The 16,007-nt window shown below is 47.1% G+C and overlaps 4 protein-coding genes across 4 annotated transcripts; 3 read left to right on the forward strand and 1 right to left on the reverse strand.

Moving 5' to 3' along the window:
- Window positions 1–982: 982 nt before the first annotated feature.
- Triagg1_4147 (uncharacterized protein) lies at window positions 983–2,161 on the forward strand (the record flags this gene model as incomplete). Its single annotated transcript, XM_062898518.1, has 3 exons — window positions 983–1,282; window positions 1,335–2,019; window positions 2,073–2,161. 3 exons carry the CDS (start codon window positions 983–985, stop codon window positions 2,159–2,161), a joined length of 1,074 nt encoding a protein of 357 aa, XP_062756654.1.
- A 1,170-nt stretch (window positions 2,162–3,331) lies between these two features.
- Window positions 3,332–4,540, forward strand: Triagg1_4148 (uncharacterized protein; the record flags this gene model as incomplete). The annotated part of the gene is made up of 4 exons (XM_062898519.1): window positions 3,332–3,716; window positions 3,771–3,841; window positions 3,907–4,074; window positions 4,136–4,540. The coding sequence occupies 4 exons, from the start codon at window positions 3,332–3,334 to the stop codon at window positions 4,538–4,540; spliced, it is 1,029 nt and encodes a 342-aa protein (XP_062756655.1).
- Window positions 4,541–7,885: 3,345 nt separating this feature from the next.
- Triagg1_4149 (uncharacterized protein) lies at window positions 7,886–10,907 on the reverse strand (the record flags this gene model as incomplete). Its single annotated transcript, XM_062898521.1, has 2 exons — window positions 7,886–10,331; window positions 10,390–10,907. 2 exons carry the CDS (start codon window positions 10,905–10,907, stop codon window positions 7,886–7,888), a joined length of 2,964 nt encoding a protein of 987 aa, XP_062756656.1.
- Window positions 10,908–11,572: 665 nt separating this feature from the next.
- Window positions 11,573–13,399, forward strand: Triagg1_4150 (uncharacterized protein; the record flags this gene model as incomplete). The annotated part of the gene is made up of 2 exons (XM_062898522.1): window positions 11,573–11,990; window positions 12,042–13,399. 2 exons carry the CDS (start codon window positions 11,573–11,575, stop codon window positions 13,397–13,399), a joined length of 1,776 nt encoding a protein of 591 aa, XP_062756657.1.
- Between the last annotated feature and the right edge of the window lie 2,608 nt (window positions 13,400–16,007).

Below are 16,007 nucleotides of genomic sequence, written 5' to 3' on the forward strand. Positions count from 1 at the left end.
ACAGGATTTGTGGGCTCTGCTTAGGGCCACATGCGCTAGTTTCTGTGATGTATAGACCGATGCGCCTTGTGCGTAGCTACGCGTGTATATGTATGAGCTTAGTCGGTAGAGCTAAAGAAACGGTTGAGTCTTGTCGTATAGTTTAGCAATGACAACAGCGCCAAATGCTCACATTGTCAGCACAAATAAACCCCATAGCCATCGCCTGGTTTTGGCTCCGAAGTTTACTCAGAGTATTAGTAAGACTGTGACCAACAGATATAGCGAATAGACTTTTGGTCGGTTAAGCCCAGCTATGGGACGTAGGTTGCAAGACCGCAAGTAGCAAGGCTTATTTCAGTACGATATCTGGGATTGTTGTTCATCGATGTTTTTAGAACCATGACCCGAATAGGCGAGACTGTAATCTTACAAAGAATTATTCAGGATTCGCCATTAGTATTCGTAGTGGTTAGGATCGGGACACTTTGGTCCAAACCAAACTCGTCGCTGCATTCATTCGCATCCAAATACGTATGCGTCGAAGGTTTTGTTGCTCGTTTCGCCGCTCCGCCTTAGTAACCACCTTGTGTACACTAGGAGGCATATATTACAGCAGGGTCATTGCCGGATAGCAACATAACCCTACCGCAAGGCGCGTCCAATGTGAGGCACAAACAATTTAGCAATTCTTGTGGAGCTGTTCAGGGTTTCCACGAAAAATTTGTAAGATGTCTATCTCATCATTTCATTGACGAATACAGACCATACCTAGTATCTGGGTGGTGGGGCCTGTGGTACGTAGTGACACTTTCCAGGATTAGGGGCCGTACTAATAGTGATTACCGTAAGATTTATACTTGGATCTAGGCTCTGTGGTAAGTGATAAATTAAATTGACTTGTCCCCCAAAACTGGCGATCAAACTCAGTTCAGAAATTTTGAAGAGAGCTGAAGCTGGCAGACAACCCTCATACGTCAACAGAGTCGATTCCACGCGCCAAATGGCTACTCGAGAATATATCCGATGGAACTCGCAAGATGTCGAGAAAATTCCCGAATGCGAAGCTGATGACATTCAAGCTGTCGTCGAGATGTTCGACGGGCTGCACCAGGCGATGTTTCAGGTGAACGGCCACGTCGTATCCGGAACTCATGGACGAAGCCATGGGGTTGTCAAGGGCACATTCATCGTCCCAGGCAATCTACCTAATCACCTGAAACAGACGGAGCTATTTGCGCAGGCTGGTGAGTATCCAGCCGTTTGCCGCTACAGTTCTGCCCTGCCGGACCCGAATGTGGACGTACGAAGCAATCATCTAGTATCCGTGAGGTTCTATGAATAACATTTTGTAGGACCGCATTCCCCAGCCTCGTGGTTTTGCTATAAAGCTATTCGGCGTCAAAGGTGAAATGTTTCACGAGGGGCGCGAAACCCCAACCCAAGACATTGAATTTAACAGCACTCCCGTCCTGGAGTTAGCCGACGTAAAGACAGCCAAGGAGATTATTGCTCTCAGATTCAAGCACGGCGTGGATCTGGTTGGCCTGTACAAAGACCTAGATGCTCGCGCCGATGCCGAACTGCACAAGAGCCAGGATCAGGTGCGCAGTACTCACCTAGAGTCTACTCGTCAATATTCCCAGACAGCCTACCGTTTCGGGGACTATATAATGAAGTACTCTCTTGTTCCATCATCCGAGATGCAGCGTGAACTTTATAATGAGTCAGTCCAATCTAGTGACACGCAAGACGTGCTGCACCACTGGCTACGCGGCTTTCACTTGCATCATGAGGCAGAGTACGAATTCCAAGTGCAATTGTGCGAGGATCTGGAAGACCAGCCGATAGAAGATGCCAGTAAGGAGTGGGATGCGGAAAAGTACCCATGGGAAACGGTTGCCAAATTGGTAATTTCGAAGCAAGATAGCTACAACCCCATTAGGAAGAAATTCTGGGAGGACTACATAGTGATCAACCCATGGCACGGCCTCGTGAGCCTGCAGCCGCTTGGGGGGTCAAACAGGCTGAGACGAGTCGGTTCGTTACTACTATTGCCGATATACGCCTGGAAATGCTAACGGATGTTACAGTGTATCCTACTAGCAGGGCCATGAGAAAGAAGCTCAATCAATTAGAGCCAGTACACCTCAAGGTTATTGAGGACTTTCCAGATGCTTGAAAAGTCTGATACAACCGATGCATTCCGTTTGATTCGGTGTTGTACAAACCGTGCAGTTGACCCAAGTTGGTTCGGATAGTGTCGTACATATGATACTTGAGAGTGATAGTGATCAAATATATACAAACCACCTTGCTTCAACCAACATAATTTACTTTGAAACCGAGACACGATCAGTTAGCACCTTGGCTCTTTATATAAGCTAGGTATTGCACCTTGCTTTTACTTGTGTGTAATATTTTTAAGGGTGGTTTTTATTGTAGGAATTTGGAGCATCAACCAAGGAATAGGGTCTACATAGAATGGTTGTATTCTGAATCATGATGTCGATTCGACAAAGGTTGTTTACATTCCTAGGTGGAGAACATGCAAAGCCCTCTCTTTCTCAGTTAAATCAGAATATTTATCCGTCTGTGCCGAACAGATCTCGTAGTCGGCTGATAGTTTGAAGAAAGTAACATACAGGCCCCTGTAAGGGGTCGTAGAAAAGTATCATCAAGAAACTCCGATGCCAATACATCCTGACTGTACAGAGCGTGGCCTGCTATCTCTGTACCTACTGGAAAGGCTTTAGAGAATGCCAGAATAGTTCTCGGCCTTGTATATGAGGGGATATGGGTATGAATAGAGAACTAACCTCTCTTTCTCAAAATCTGCACCGCGAAAAAGTATCACCAGAGGGTAAAAATAACCCAAACAAGTTTTCTAACATGAGATAATCGACAGCTTCTCGGCCGAGCCAAAATGCTTGTTAATATAACGAATTTGCATATTTCATAATTACCGCGCGACTCGCATTTGTGCGCTCCTTTGGACTTAGCGTCGCTTCGCTGGATCCCTTACCACTTCCAGCGCATCTGACTTCCGCACCGAGAGCCCCTGATTGCTAAGATAATGAAGAGAATCATAATATCAAGCATCAAAGCTCCAGCAACTCCGACATTTACCTTCAGGAGGTCGGAGTTTGCCTGCGGCGTTTTCCTATAGTGGCGGAGTTGAATTGCCTCGGTGGATAGATGAACATGGATCAATCTCAACAGCCTTACTATATAAGCATAACTATTCGACAACTAGGTAATTCTGAATCACTTAGGCAATTTCAAGAATCATATCTAAACTATGATCTCACAACAATTCTTTTTGCACACGCTCGATATCCACCGCCAAGAAATGTGGTCAAAAATCTCGCTCTATGCCTGCTTGCATTTTGCAGCTAGTGCCTTAGGTCACGGCGCGAAGCCGGATCTAAGCGCGACAGCTACCCACGTGCCTCTACCAGCTAAAGATGTGCATAGTACTGTTGAATTTCAAAGTGGGCAGATCGGCCTAGATGGAATGAAAGTGTTTCCATCCAATGACACGCCAGTTGATTGGTGGTGTTTTGATGTTGTTTCCTGGGACCATAAGAGCGAAATCGTTATAACTTTGTACACCGCTGGTGCTGCATTTAATCAAACTGGAACGCCTAATATGGTTCTTATTACGTACACGTTTGAGAACGGTACGGACTTGAACATCCACCTCCAAGCAGAGGACGTCAGAATTGGGACCATCGGTAACGGAAGTTCTGGCGAATACCAAGGCGTGGGTGATTAGCTCGGATCCTCAGATATGTCCCAGTATGTAGTTCGATTGGATTCGCCAAGTAATGGAATATTTGGAGAGATTATCCTGAAAAGCGTAAGTCAAAGCAGTTCAATATTGCAACACTTGTCTTTTTACTATTCTGATTAATACATCAACAGATTGCCCCACCTCATCTGCCTTGCACTGACGACCTAAGCGCTGGCGGCGATTTGCTGTTGGCACCAGGGGTAGGCTGGGTAAACGTGATACCTGATGCAGGTGCCACTGTCTACTTCAACTGGTCTGGAACTGTTGTTGAGTTCTCTGGCACGGGATACCACGATAAGGTTAGTTTACCGCTAATCGTCGGATGTAAAGTCCTTAACTGATTACCTTACCCTTAATTAGAACTGGGGAAATGTGCCGACGGGCTCTACTTTCCGCAGCTGGTACTGGGGTCATGGCCAAGCAGGTCCCAACTCCGTCGTCTGGTTTGAGTTTCTTGCGGTTAATGGCACTGAATATAAAAGCAGCTACGCCGCCCATGATGGCAAAATCTTGAACGCGGCCTGTGAGGGCATCAAGATTCGCCCGTTTGGAGCCAACTCTACCTATCCGCCAAATGCTACTACTGGATCGCCTAGCGCTTATAATATTGAGCTGTTGGTCGGCCATGAGAATGTTCAAGCTGAAGCTACTGTCACACATGAGTTCTTGAACATCCCGGGTGCAATCCAACGATGGATAGGGAGCTTTGAAATCCTAGGATTTGTAGGTACAGCATTATTCGAACAACTTGTTGACTCTCGTTGATTAATTAACATATGGAACTATATTTTTTTATTCTTATCACATGTTAATGTCTTATATTACCTCTTAGCTTTTTTTTGTATCTTGGAAATTTAAGATAGCAAAGTCTATAGTTGAGATTTGGAACACATGGAGATGAGAATTCTTGATATTATTGTACCATTCCGTTTACCGACCAAGTAGCCCCTGTCGCCATCTAGCTGGTAGTTTCCCATAACTCACGAGGCCTTACTTGGATACTCCCAGTGTACTCTCGGCTGACAGGGTATTTAAACACTATCCACTGTAGAATGACGCCAGTGTAATTACAGGAGAAATCAAGATATAATATTGTGAAAGAATGCAGCGATTTAGGACAGCGATGAAATTGTTCTGCTTAGAAAATCGCCCCTGGCTTCTATCCCTTAATGATATTCGGACCATAAAACAGTAAATGGAGTAAACTTGTATATTTTAGCCGGTGAATTAGTTATGAATGTGGCGCTTATGAGTACTCCCCCAAATATCATGTGTATCATCTAGCTCTCAACAGCCGCCAAGTATAGGACAATCTATATCTATGGAACATTTCTTAGTTGTTATTTGATATTCTGGCACACAACCTTTGTAGTAGTAGTCTCTAACGACGTAAACCCTAACCCACCAAACTCTCTTAGTATCTCAATGACGCGCGAATTCTTGATCTCGCCAATGCCAAAAGACGTCTCATTTTGAGAAATAGCATATTTGTTTGGATACCGCCTGTGTATAATTCTAAGGATGGCTGTCTAAGAATAAGGACCTGTATATATAAACACTCTTGTTAGCTTCTTTATCCAGGATAAGTGCTGCCATGTGAAGCAACCCCGCAACCCCGCATCCTCCATCAATAAACCATCGGGCTGGTAACCTTCATAAGTCAGTTAAGCAGAGCTGTAGTACTATTGTAGCTTTGGTTCTCGGGCAATGTGGATGTTCCTCAAGTGGCATCGAGAAATACGACGTCGAAAGAGAAGTGTTGTTTATGATGGCTCCTCCACTCCTAGGCTTTTCTCTCGGCGCACGCTTTGGCCGCAGATTATGTTTCTACGTGATCTGTTGAATGTCCAGTTTTGCCTCACGGGTTTTTGGCGTCTTCAATAGCTCCTACACACTCTGAGCGGGATAAAACTGGATTCCACTGGATCACGACTATGTCCCGCAGATAAGGGGTTGAATTCCCCAAACGGGCGTTCTGTATCCGTGCTCCACATGAAGTGCTCCGCCTGTATTGCCGAAGCCAGTCCAGTTATAACTACAAGCTGGCGAGCGTATCATCATATTATGGGCAGAGTGACTAGCGAACAACATTCAGTCTGGCCAACATATGAACTCCAGTAACCCTAAGAGGCAAGGCTTCGAGCGTCACCTGGTATCATTTTGCAACTGTCCTTTGACTCGAAAAAGGCTGGGCTGCCCATGACATTTCGGGCTTTGTTCACCTGTGTCCTCAAGTTTTGCGAAAGTTACAAGACACAAAAGTACGCGCAAAAAGCCAACTGGGATCGTTAATCTAGTTAACAGTGATGCATATGTCATTGAGCATCAGTACTATGCAAGCGCTCAATCACACTATTATGAGTAGTGAAGAAGTGCAAAAATGCCGTGCTTACAGGGCGAATTCGTGCGTGTGAACGCCTTCGATCATAGCATAGAGCTCCTTGACCAATCCATCTCTACCCAATATGATCACGTCCCAGCCTGTCATGCCAGGCATTCCATTTACATTGCCATATGTCCAGCCTTGCATGATAACATCTCCATTAAGCCACATGTCACCTCGCGGTTTAAATATCCATTCAGTCTGCTCATCAGCATGAAGTGCTAGAAAACATAATCCATCGTTAGCGAAGCGAAATATAAGCAACGACAACTTTAGTCTGAGAATTTAATGGAGATTTAGGCCAACTACATACCATCCCACAGTTCTCCCATCGCTTCGTAGCCTTTGAAGTCGCCAAAAGGAGTATGGCAAGTGATATCTGGTCTCTAATGCTCCTGTATCAGAGACTTGCGGATTGTGTGATCTCGTTTGTTGAAGAATTCGAACGTGGTAGCCTCTACTAAGCTGGCCGCCCTCTGGGGTGAGATTATAGTTGTCATGTCGTGGACTTAAGGGTAGAGAATAATCGGTATGCTAAGGGAAGAAATTGGTTAAAAGCTGCACGTGCGGAATATCAGCAATTTATGTAATTTTGTGAACTTAGTAAGCGCGTCATATTGCTGACAGAATGAGTGTGATCTCTGCTTCCGTATTTCCCTCGGAGCTTTGTGGCCTCGTGTTGACATATTCTCGGAAACAAATATTTACTTTGGGTCCGCGCACAGCTATGAGATCCATCGCTGCCGGCTAAAAGACTAGATTACTGATGACAAACACTGCAGACTGTGAACAGTATCGTCAGGAAGGAATTTATAGACACAGTGCAAATATTATCCAGCTTATCCTGTACAGATGGGAGAGTGGTACGGCCACCACGTAGTATATTGATGCCGAATGTATAGAATAGCTTTCCCACTTGAAGTTATGTTGATACTCAAGCTGCCACAGCTATGGGATAATTTGGGTTAAAATAAAGAAGTCGGAGAACAAGACACTTCTACCTCCGAGCGTTCCCATTGGTGAATATTTAGTGTATGGCACAATACGTGAGTTTAGAGGCTGCGAAATGACTCAGTCGGCAGATTGCGCTGGTTTAGGACATTTAATACCTGAACCTGGTTTTGATGAAAAACTTAATTGGAGACCTATGGAATTATTAAGAAGCTGGATAGCTAAATGTGTGCGTATGTTATGAAAGTCTAGCTTCAAAGGCGCCACAGATATCTGTTTTCTTGATCGATTATGCAAGTCCCCACGCTGATGAACTATTCGCCTGTAACCGGCCTGTCATGGTCAAGATAGTTGAAAAATATGGCCTGGATTCAAGAACGATATTTCTCCGAAAAATTGCTGGCCCGAGTATTTAATGCTTTCCTCTGGCACGCTATTACCAAGCTTGAACCCGTGCTTCGCGAGAAACACTATTGATTGACCATCTCGTCTATCAGACATGTAATGAAGATTAAATTCCCGCCAGCTTTTATGGTATGGCAGTCGAACTCTAAATCCACAGCTTGGCTTTATCCAGTAATCCCCTGCTTCGTAATTAATCCTGCATATCTTATACCATACCTTAACTCTCCCTGACTTAATATTATTAAAGTCTATTGGTACTTTCATCATTCTAACAGACACGAGAATATAAAAAAACCAACTTATTATAACTACCTAGTAATGAAACTAATTACCCCGAAGGTTTAAAGTTTCATGATGTTCAGGCAATACCCTTAAGCTAGCTCACTCACAGCACCCTCTCTATAATAGCCTAGCACAGACTCATGTAACTGAGATACTAGCGGAATATGTGCCTCGGGTGTTTGTGGCACAATTGTCTCATTACTGCTTGTAATATTTAAGACATTGCTAACGTCTGGTTGGTACGAGTTGTAAGAATCCATGCTTGGCGAGGACATCTGTGAAGCTCTGCCCCCATACTGGGGTTGTAATTCCGGATTGCGGAGAGGAAATCTCGTCTCATATCCTGCATCGGAGAACCTTTCATGTACTGGTGCCACATAATTTTCGAGAAGCGTGTTTCGGCCCTGCTCCCTCCGTGCACGGGGAGCACTCTGCAGTTCGACCGGACCATCTGCATTTGCAGGAGTAGCTGAGGACGCGAGATATGTCACATGCTGGTATTCTAATTGCTCGTTTCGGACAGCACTGTCAAGAAGCTCTCTAATGCGGGCTATCTGGTCCAGCGATGTTGCGGAGGAGAAGGAGAGGTTGTCCAAGGGGCCGAGATCAATAGCTCTGGCACCATTGCCCAGGAGGCAACCAACTGCGGAGACATGACCCATGAATGCCGCGTGTCTCAAAGGTTGCCATCCTCCAGGATCTACCTCCCTCGCGCTGGCACCATGATTAATAAGCTCTTGAATTACAGGCACGAAACCTCTGCTCGCAGCCATACACACTGGCGCATCGCCTCTCAGGCCAGGACCAAGCAAAACACTAAGCTTAGCACCATTTTCTATAAGTCGCTGGACAATCTCCAGGTTACCTTTCGAACATGCAATGAGCAGAGGCCGTGTCCCTTGCGCATCCTGAGAGTCGACGGATGCTCCCCTTTCGATGAGCCCTCGCACAGTAGCGGTAGCCTGTGCCTTGACTGCAAGGTGTAAAGCCGTCTCCCCAAGGATGGTTTTTGCACTAGAATTTGCACCAAAATTCAACAACAAAGATGCTTCGCTATACTCAGTGTCAATGCATGCATAATGCAGTGGACGGTAGTTCCGACTACATTCAGCCTCAATGTTAGCACCGGCGCGTAGCAGCTTCTCAATGGCTTCAAAGCTCCTGCTCATGGCCGCTAGGTGCAGTGCTGTTCTATTATTGTCTGTTCGAGTATCGATGTCAACCTTCTTTTGCTTGAGTAAGAGTTCAACCACTTCGTCATGCCCTTGGTAGCTCGCCCAATGTAGGGGTATCATACCGCCCTGGCTCTTGACCCCTGCTAACGCTTTGTGCTGCACAAGTATTTCCGCAACGAGTTTCAGTCCCGACTGAGCCGCAATGCCCAATGGCGTCATCTTGGTATCATCCTGTGCCTCAATATCTGCTTTCGACTCGAGAAGTATCTTCACTACGTCAATACGGCCAGAAGAGCAAGCACAATGGAGCGGCGATCTCATCTGGAAATCCTTTGTGTTCTTGTTGGCACCAGATTGCAAAAGAAGTCTCACAACGTCGTCGTCCCCCGAGTCAGAGGCTGCATGCAGGGGCGTACGTTTCTGATCATCCCTCGTGTCTACCATTGCTTGGCGCCGCACCAGGGCTCTAAAGGCATTCATCTGACCGTGGTCGCAGGCAATGCGCAGCGGAGTCCTTCCGTCAGGGCCACGAACGTTCACATCCGCTTCTCTATCGAGGAGAATATCGATGATTTCGCAATGACCGTTCGCCGCAGCTAAATGAAGTGGTTCAAGTCGATTCTTGTCCTTGGTCCTGACATTGCAACCTTCAGCCAGAAGCAATTCGACCACTCCTTCATGACCACAATGTGCTGCTACAGCCAGTGGGGTCCTTCCAGTGCCGACATGGGCCTGTTCTAGGTTAGCTCGCCGCCGGATGAGAGACGTCATTTCAGCGAGATCACCCCTCTGGGCCGCGACAATTGTCTTTGGAGGTGGTATGTTGTGGCGCGACTGAAGGTAGATTTCGGTGCTGGCTAGAGGACCCGGAACTTTGATCCTCTTCCGGGACTTGGGTGACAGGAGATGGACCGGAAGGGCGGATCTTGCTGGGCTTAGCCTGACCGAGTGGCGGCTCAACTTTCGTGTAAGCCAGAATCTGCGTTGATCGCTTAAACTGTCCGAGCTCCCTGTGGGGGAGGACCTGGAGGTCATCCTCGAGATGATTGACATGGAATACGATGTCTTCTCAGACGGACAGACGAACTCTACATTGTCCGGTCGTTCAAAGGGCAGCGGCCGCTGCCATGTGCCAGTTGGATTGCTGAGCTCTGGCAAGGCTGGTATGGTGCCAAGCGACTCTCCTCCCCATGTCGCACCACCGACATCCTCTGTATAATTCTGAGAACTGAGTCGATCAGATGTGGTCTCTCTGACCGTTGAATGCTCCCTAACGGTGGCTGTATCTTCTTGAACTTTTCGTAACAACCGTGTAGAAGTGTGTTGCTCCAGGAGGGCGTTTTGCTCTGAGATGTTCTGGCTGCAAATGAATAAGTAAAGGGTCAAAGGGTACGCACAAGAGCAGAAGGAACACTTACCAGTACGCAGCGGTTAGGAGGAGCTGGAGCACGGAAATCTGTGATTGAAGGCGAACGTCATGCTCTTTTAACGACGAATTCGTGTCGAGAAAGAATTGCCGCAACCGCAATCTGACCGAATCCTCCATCAGAGGCAGGATGTCTTGGTCTAAGGCGTCCATGACCGCCTGGCATCCGTCTATTGCCACTCTAAACCACACAATAAGAGACTCCCCCGGTGAACTAGATGTCAGATTGAACTCCGCCCATGTCTCGATTTCCGTAAGGGCTGCGCGAATGGTTGATAGTTTTTGTGCCAAAAGCTGAACTGACCGACTACCTTCAGAGTAGCGGGATCGGACCTTTGAGAGATTTGTAGTTATTCTGACAATGATCTTGATGATATCTGAGCATGCCGCTACGGCACCAATGATGGCGAGGGGATCCATGATGCGTTTTTTATCCTTTCCAGCATGGACGACGTAGAAGGTGGACAGCGAAACAAAGGGCAAACCGAAATCGCCCTTCCCAAACTTCATTGCAAGACCCCGTGACGGACTCGTTCTAAGAACGCGCCACAATTTGCGGCTGAGTTCGTGTATATTGCAAAGACTGCGCGTGGCAGCCGACCATTGGCTATAAAAAATTAAGGACGGACAGTTGTGCCTGCATGCCTTGCTTAGCCGAGGGGAGTGTCCAATATCCTCTATCCATTTGTACAGGGGTCAGTTATCCTTCAAGCTCCCTCTTGCGGAAACTGATTCTACCTTACATCTGGGGATTAATTACACAGCACCCTCATGTTATTCATCAGCTATATAATAAAGCTTATTTTCCCACCAGCTTTTATGGTATGTGAGTCGAAATCTAAATTCACAACTTGGCTTCATCCATTATTCCCCTCCTCTGAGGTCGAGCTTCCATACCGCGTTAACTTCTGCGTCAGCCATCCCTGACCTAACGCAATTACGCTCTATCTATATCTCTATAAATCCAATAGACACTTGATATACTGGTTCGTATCGCTACAATTCGGCACGGGCCCCTCCTAGCCAACCTGAACAATGCCAACTGATGGAGGACAACGAGGCATCGGCGGCGCTGTTTCCTTTATCCGAGTACTGCATTCTTGAGCGCTCACCAGACGGTTCTGAGCACCCACTCCGATGTCCACATTAAACTTCGTCAACTGCAAACTGTAATAATGCGACCCCAATCCTCAGCCACGCGGCCCGTACCGCCAGGCATGGATGGCCGCCTCTGGATGCAAATGAAGGATGCATTCAATGATGATCCAAAAGCGCGCCTGCACGCCTGCGTCCGCGACGACGACTTGTCGAGGCTGCGAATTTTCGTCCCTCTGTGCGGCACTCTTGACCTTGAACTCAACTACTGCGACCCGGACTTCGGCTCTGCTCTTCAAGTCGCCGTATTGTGCGATAACATGGCAGCGGCAGGCATTCTTCTTGATGCTGGCGCCAACCCTTGGGCTTCTAATGATTTCACTGAGCCGCAAACTTCGGCTATCGAAACGGCCATTCAGACAGGCAACCGCGACATATTCACTCGTATATGCGAAAAGACGGGTTTGGGAGGCAGCAAAAACTTGCAACAGCTTCACCGTACGCTTCTAAACCGAACGACTATCTATGGTTAAACTGCTATGGTGGAAGATGTTCTGGGTTGGGCTGACGACTGGTCGGAAGCTGTCTTGGAGAATGCCCTTGGGAACGCCGTGTCAGGATGGCACGTCGAAGTGGTTCGGCTTCTTCTGGCCCGTTGTAGATACTCACCGCTACGCCTCAACTTGTCTCTCTGCCGTGCAGCCGACTTCAGGTCGGATCTGCTCAGCCATCCTCATGCCGATTGCAACGGGCTGGACTACGTGAACCAGCAAGAGCTCATCGGTTGCCTTGTCAGTGCAGGGGCCGACCCAAACAGTAACGCTGAAGGGCAGAATATCGTCATTGCAGCGGCAACGTGGGCGGACTTGGTAGGAGCTCTCAAGGCGCTTCTCGATCAGGGCGCTGATCCCAACGGAGGCGGCGCTGCTGGAGAAACCGCCCTTCACCATCTCGGGTCGCCGGTGCATATTAAAAAGGGTCCCAAGCGCTGCCTGCACGAAACCGGTATTCGTTTGTTATTGCAACACGGTGCGTCCGTCACGATTCGGGATGAGTTTGGCAACACGCCGCTGCACTACGCTGCCTTTGGATCCAATATGCACATTTTCGCCCTCTACACCACCGGTCTGGCAGTTGACAGTCAAGATAACGATGCATTGAACTCGATCAAAAACAATAGTGGAGAGACGCTCCTTCACTGGGCCGCTGCGGGCAAGAACATCGACATTTTGCGCTTTCTATTATCGTCCGGTGCGGACGTCAATGCCGCCAATGACAATGGCTGGACGCCATTAATGTGTGCTGTAGCCCCGTCAACTCCAACTGAGACCTTTGTGCCACGTTATTATAAACCACTGCAGGCGGCAAGATTTATGCTGGACCATGGAGCAGATCCCCTTGCGTGCACGGCTGAGGGTTGGACACCGCTGCACGGCTTGTCGCTTTACCTGGACAATGGCGATGGCAATGACAACAAGTTGGCAGATCTTGCCAAGGAGTTAATCACGAGGGGTATACCTGTTGATGCTCGAGCTACCATGTTGGCTATTTCCACAAACTCTAGTCGTAAATCACTCCGTGTGTCCAACCGGGAGGTCGGCATTTGGGGCTCCCGAGTCGCTGAGCATCTCCAACCCAACGGCGACAAGTCGCCTGCGACAACCAAAGATAGAACGCCGCTACACTGGGCTATGTTTCACGGCGCTGCCGGTGTGGCAAAGGTTCTGTTGGCCAATGGTGCTGACGTGAATGCCGTTGATGAGAGGAATTGCCTGCCAGCTGATCTGATAAGCACCTCGCCACTGCTCGAGACGCACGCGAATATACGCGCAAGATTAACACGCATTTTGGTTAATGCTACAAATTCTAGCGTAGAGTACTCACAAAAGCAACAGCAGGCCACATAGGGGCAAACAGATGCTGTTGAGATCAAAACAGTTATCACATCATGACGTTGTGCGGCTTCTATATATGTCTAAGCTACAGATTGCCTCTGTGCGAGTTCGCCATTGCTCGATACCATTCAGGCCGGAGTGTTTGGATCTTCACGGTCTTGTGAGGGAGCAGGGGTGGCAGATTCGTATGCTTTGTCTGACAAGATAAAGTTGATTTCGTATGAGTTATTTGCTGTGGCGACTAATGTAACCATTGACCCAAGATATAGTTCTCCTGGGTTACGAGGGCTGACTTCTGTGCGGCTTCCATCTAGTGGCGGCTCCATAATCATTCTTAGACCACGGTTGCCGACGTATCCCTGACGATAGATCATCTCACTCGATTGGTGAAGCAGTCTTATCCTTTTTGCTAGTTTTGCCCCCCCTGGGGGTTTCGCGCCCCTTGGTGCTATTGTTTCTCCCAAGAGCCGCGACACCGGGTTCCAACCCGTTACCAACAAGCAGCTAGAAGACTCCAAACTCAACTATTATAGTTCATTTCTTTACAGGCTACCATCTATAGACTAATATTCCGACTTGAATATGAGGTGTATCTGACGCGGGTGCAGCGATGCGACAAATTCCGTTGGTACCGGGAATTCAGGGAAGAGGATATTTATACCCCCGGACATTCCCATTACTAAAAACCTCTTTGGCATATGACACAATGTGTGAGTTCAACAGCCGCAAAATAACTGAGCCGGCAGATGGCAGAGGCGTAGGAAGTTCGACAACGGATCCTGGCTTTGATGGAGAAGTGAACTGAAGACCTCTGAAAGTTTCAGGAAGCTGAAAGTCTGGGTGAATACTCATGTTACTGCTGAATGTTGGCGAAAGTCTAAGACTACAATGAGAACTAGTTGACCGTTAATGTGACCACTTCCTTCACGGAGAACGGAAGGCAACATGAAATCTTTATATTCAAGTACCTTAATAGGATACAGAATCAAGGGCAACCAAGTTTTAGAAAAGCCGTTTCACAATTTACGGAATTTATAACTTAATTCCGGCGCATACAATGGATCAAAATGTTACCATTTTCCGGAGTCTCCACGGACTGAGTGTGATTCTCTCCATTGACAACTAGAGTTCGTTATCTTTGCGCTCAGCTTAAGACTAAATCCGATTGGCCAAAAAGAAGTCATACCTAGACAGCAACCTATCTATCAGGTTGAAAAGAAAAAGGGAAGTTCTACAGCTCGGATTTAAGAGCAGTTGCTCCGAATCGATACCCCAGGTATTCGTCCCCCTGATCGATTATGCAAATTCTAACTACGTCGAACGAGTAACTTATCTGTCGAGGCGAATAATACTGAAGACCGCAATCCGGAGTTAAGAGTTATACTTTTCCGAAAGCTACGGGCTCAAAATGGGTGGGTGCTGTCTAGCTTGAACCTATACTTCATCTGAAGCACTATTGAATAGACCGTTGAGGTAGTAAGATTGTGATGATTAACCACGTTTTGATTCTGCTTCAAAAAGAAGCTCATTTTCCACCGGCGTTTATAAAGAAACATTCAAAATCTGAATCCAAGACTTGACTTCTTCATTGTTCAAGCCCTTCCTCCCCAAATAAGCTTGCATCCGAGTTACTCTTTGCCTTCTTCATACCTGACTTCCCGTCATTAAAGTCTAGTGATATCAGTACAATGTCTAAAAGACACGTATCTGATATACTGACTGAGCGTGAAGCAATAGCTGACACGGTCTTTCGCGCGGTAAAAGGCTTGGACCGCTATGACGTAGCCACATTCGATTCTGCATTTGCGTCGGAAGATGTGACACTCGAAGTGCCACACCGAAACATGAAGCTTGTTGGTCTGTCTGACATACATAAATATATGCTCGACTCACTTGGGCCGTTGGATACAACCCACATGATTAGCAACATTCGCATTCAGGTTGAAAATGGGGCCGATGCTGCCTCACTTACGGCCTACGCCTTATCACAGCATTGCCCAGCTGGGAAAGGCAGAGACCCGGAGAGTCCTAAGTTCCTAGTTTGTGGGGAATATTCAATTAATTTGAAATATGATGGATCGGATGGTATGTGGAAGATCAAGCGTTGGGTGCTGGATGTTATTTGGAGCCAGGGCGACACAATTGTAACACAGCCTTCTAGCTGATTGAAATGAATTACTTGATGTTATTTAATTTGTGTATGGTATGGATAAGGTCAGCTATGGTGGAATTTGGCGAGATATGCCTAGCAGTCACACAAATGGTGAGGCAGGCGCTAGCAGGCAGTGTCCCTTTTCAAGCAAACAATCTTGTCTCTTCTTACTCTGCTTGAACGACTACTTAGTAATGAATATCCCTGTGATATTAGCCTCTCCATTTAACTCAAACTGTATCACAACAGCAATTCGTCATTTCGAACGTGAGATATATGAAGAACAAAGTGATCTGCAGAGCCAAAAGACGCCTGGGGGGTGAGTCTGGCACTTCTCTCCAATATCGCCTCCTATCCCTGCGATACCCTCTTGATGCACAATTGTTGGATGAAACCGTCTGTATTCATCTCCTTGCTTACAAGACTTCTGATTCTTTATATATCGCCGAGAGTAGCTCTCGGTATGAG

The sequence above is a fragment of the Trichoderma aggressivum genome, assembly GCF_033847375.1.
Source record: "Trichoderma aggressivum f. europaeum strain CBS 100526 chromosome Unknown scaffold_013, whole genome shotgun sequence".
In the NCBI taxonomy this organism is placed as follows: Eukaryota; Fungi; Ascomycota; class Sordariomycetes; order Hypocreales; family Hypocreaceae; genus Trichoderma; species Trichoderma aggressivum.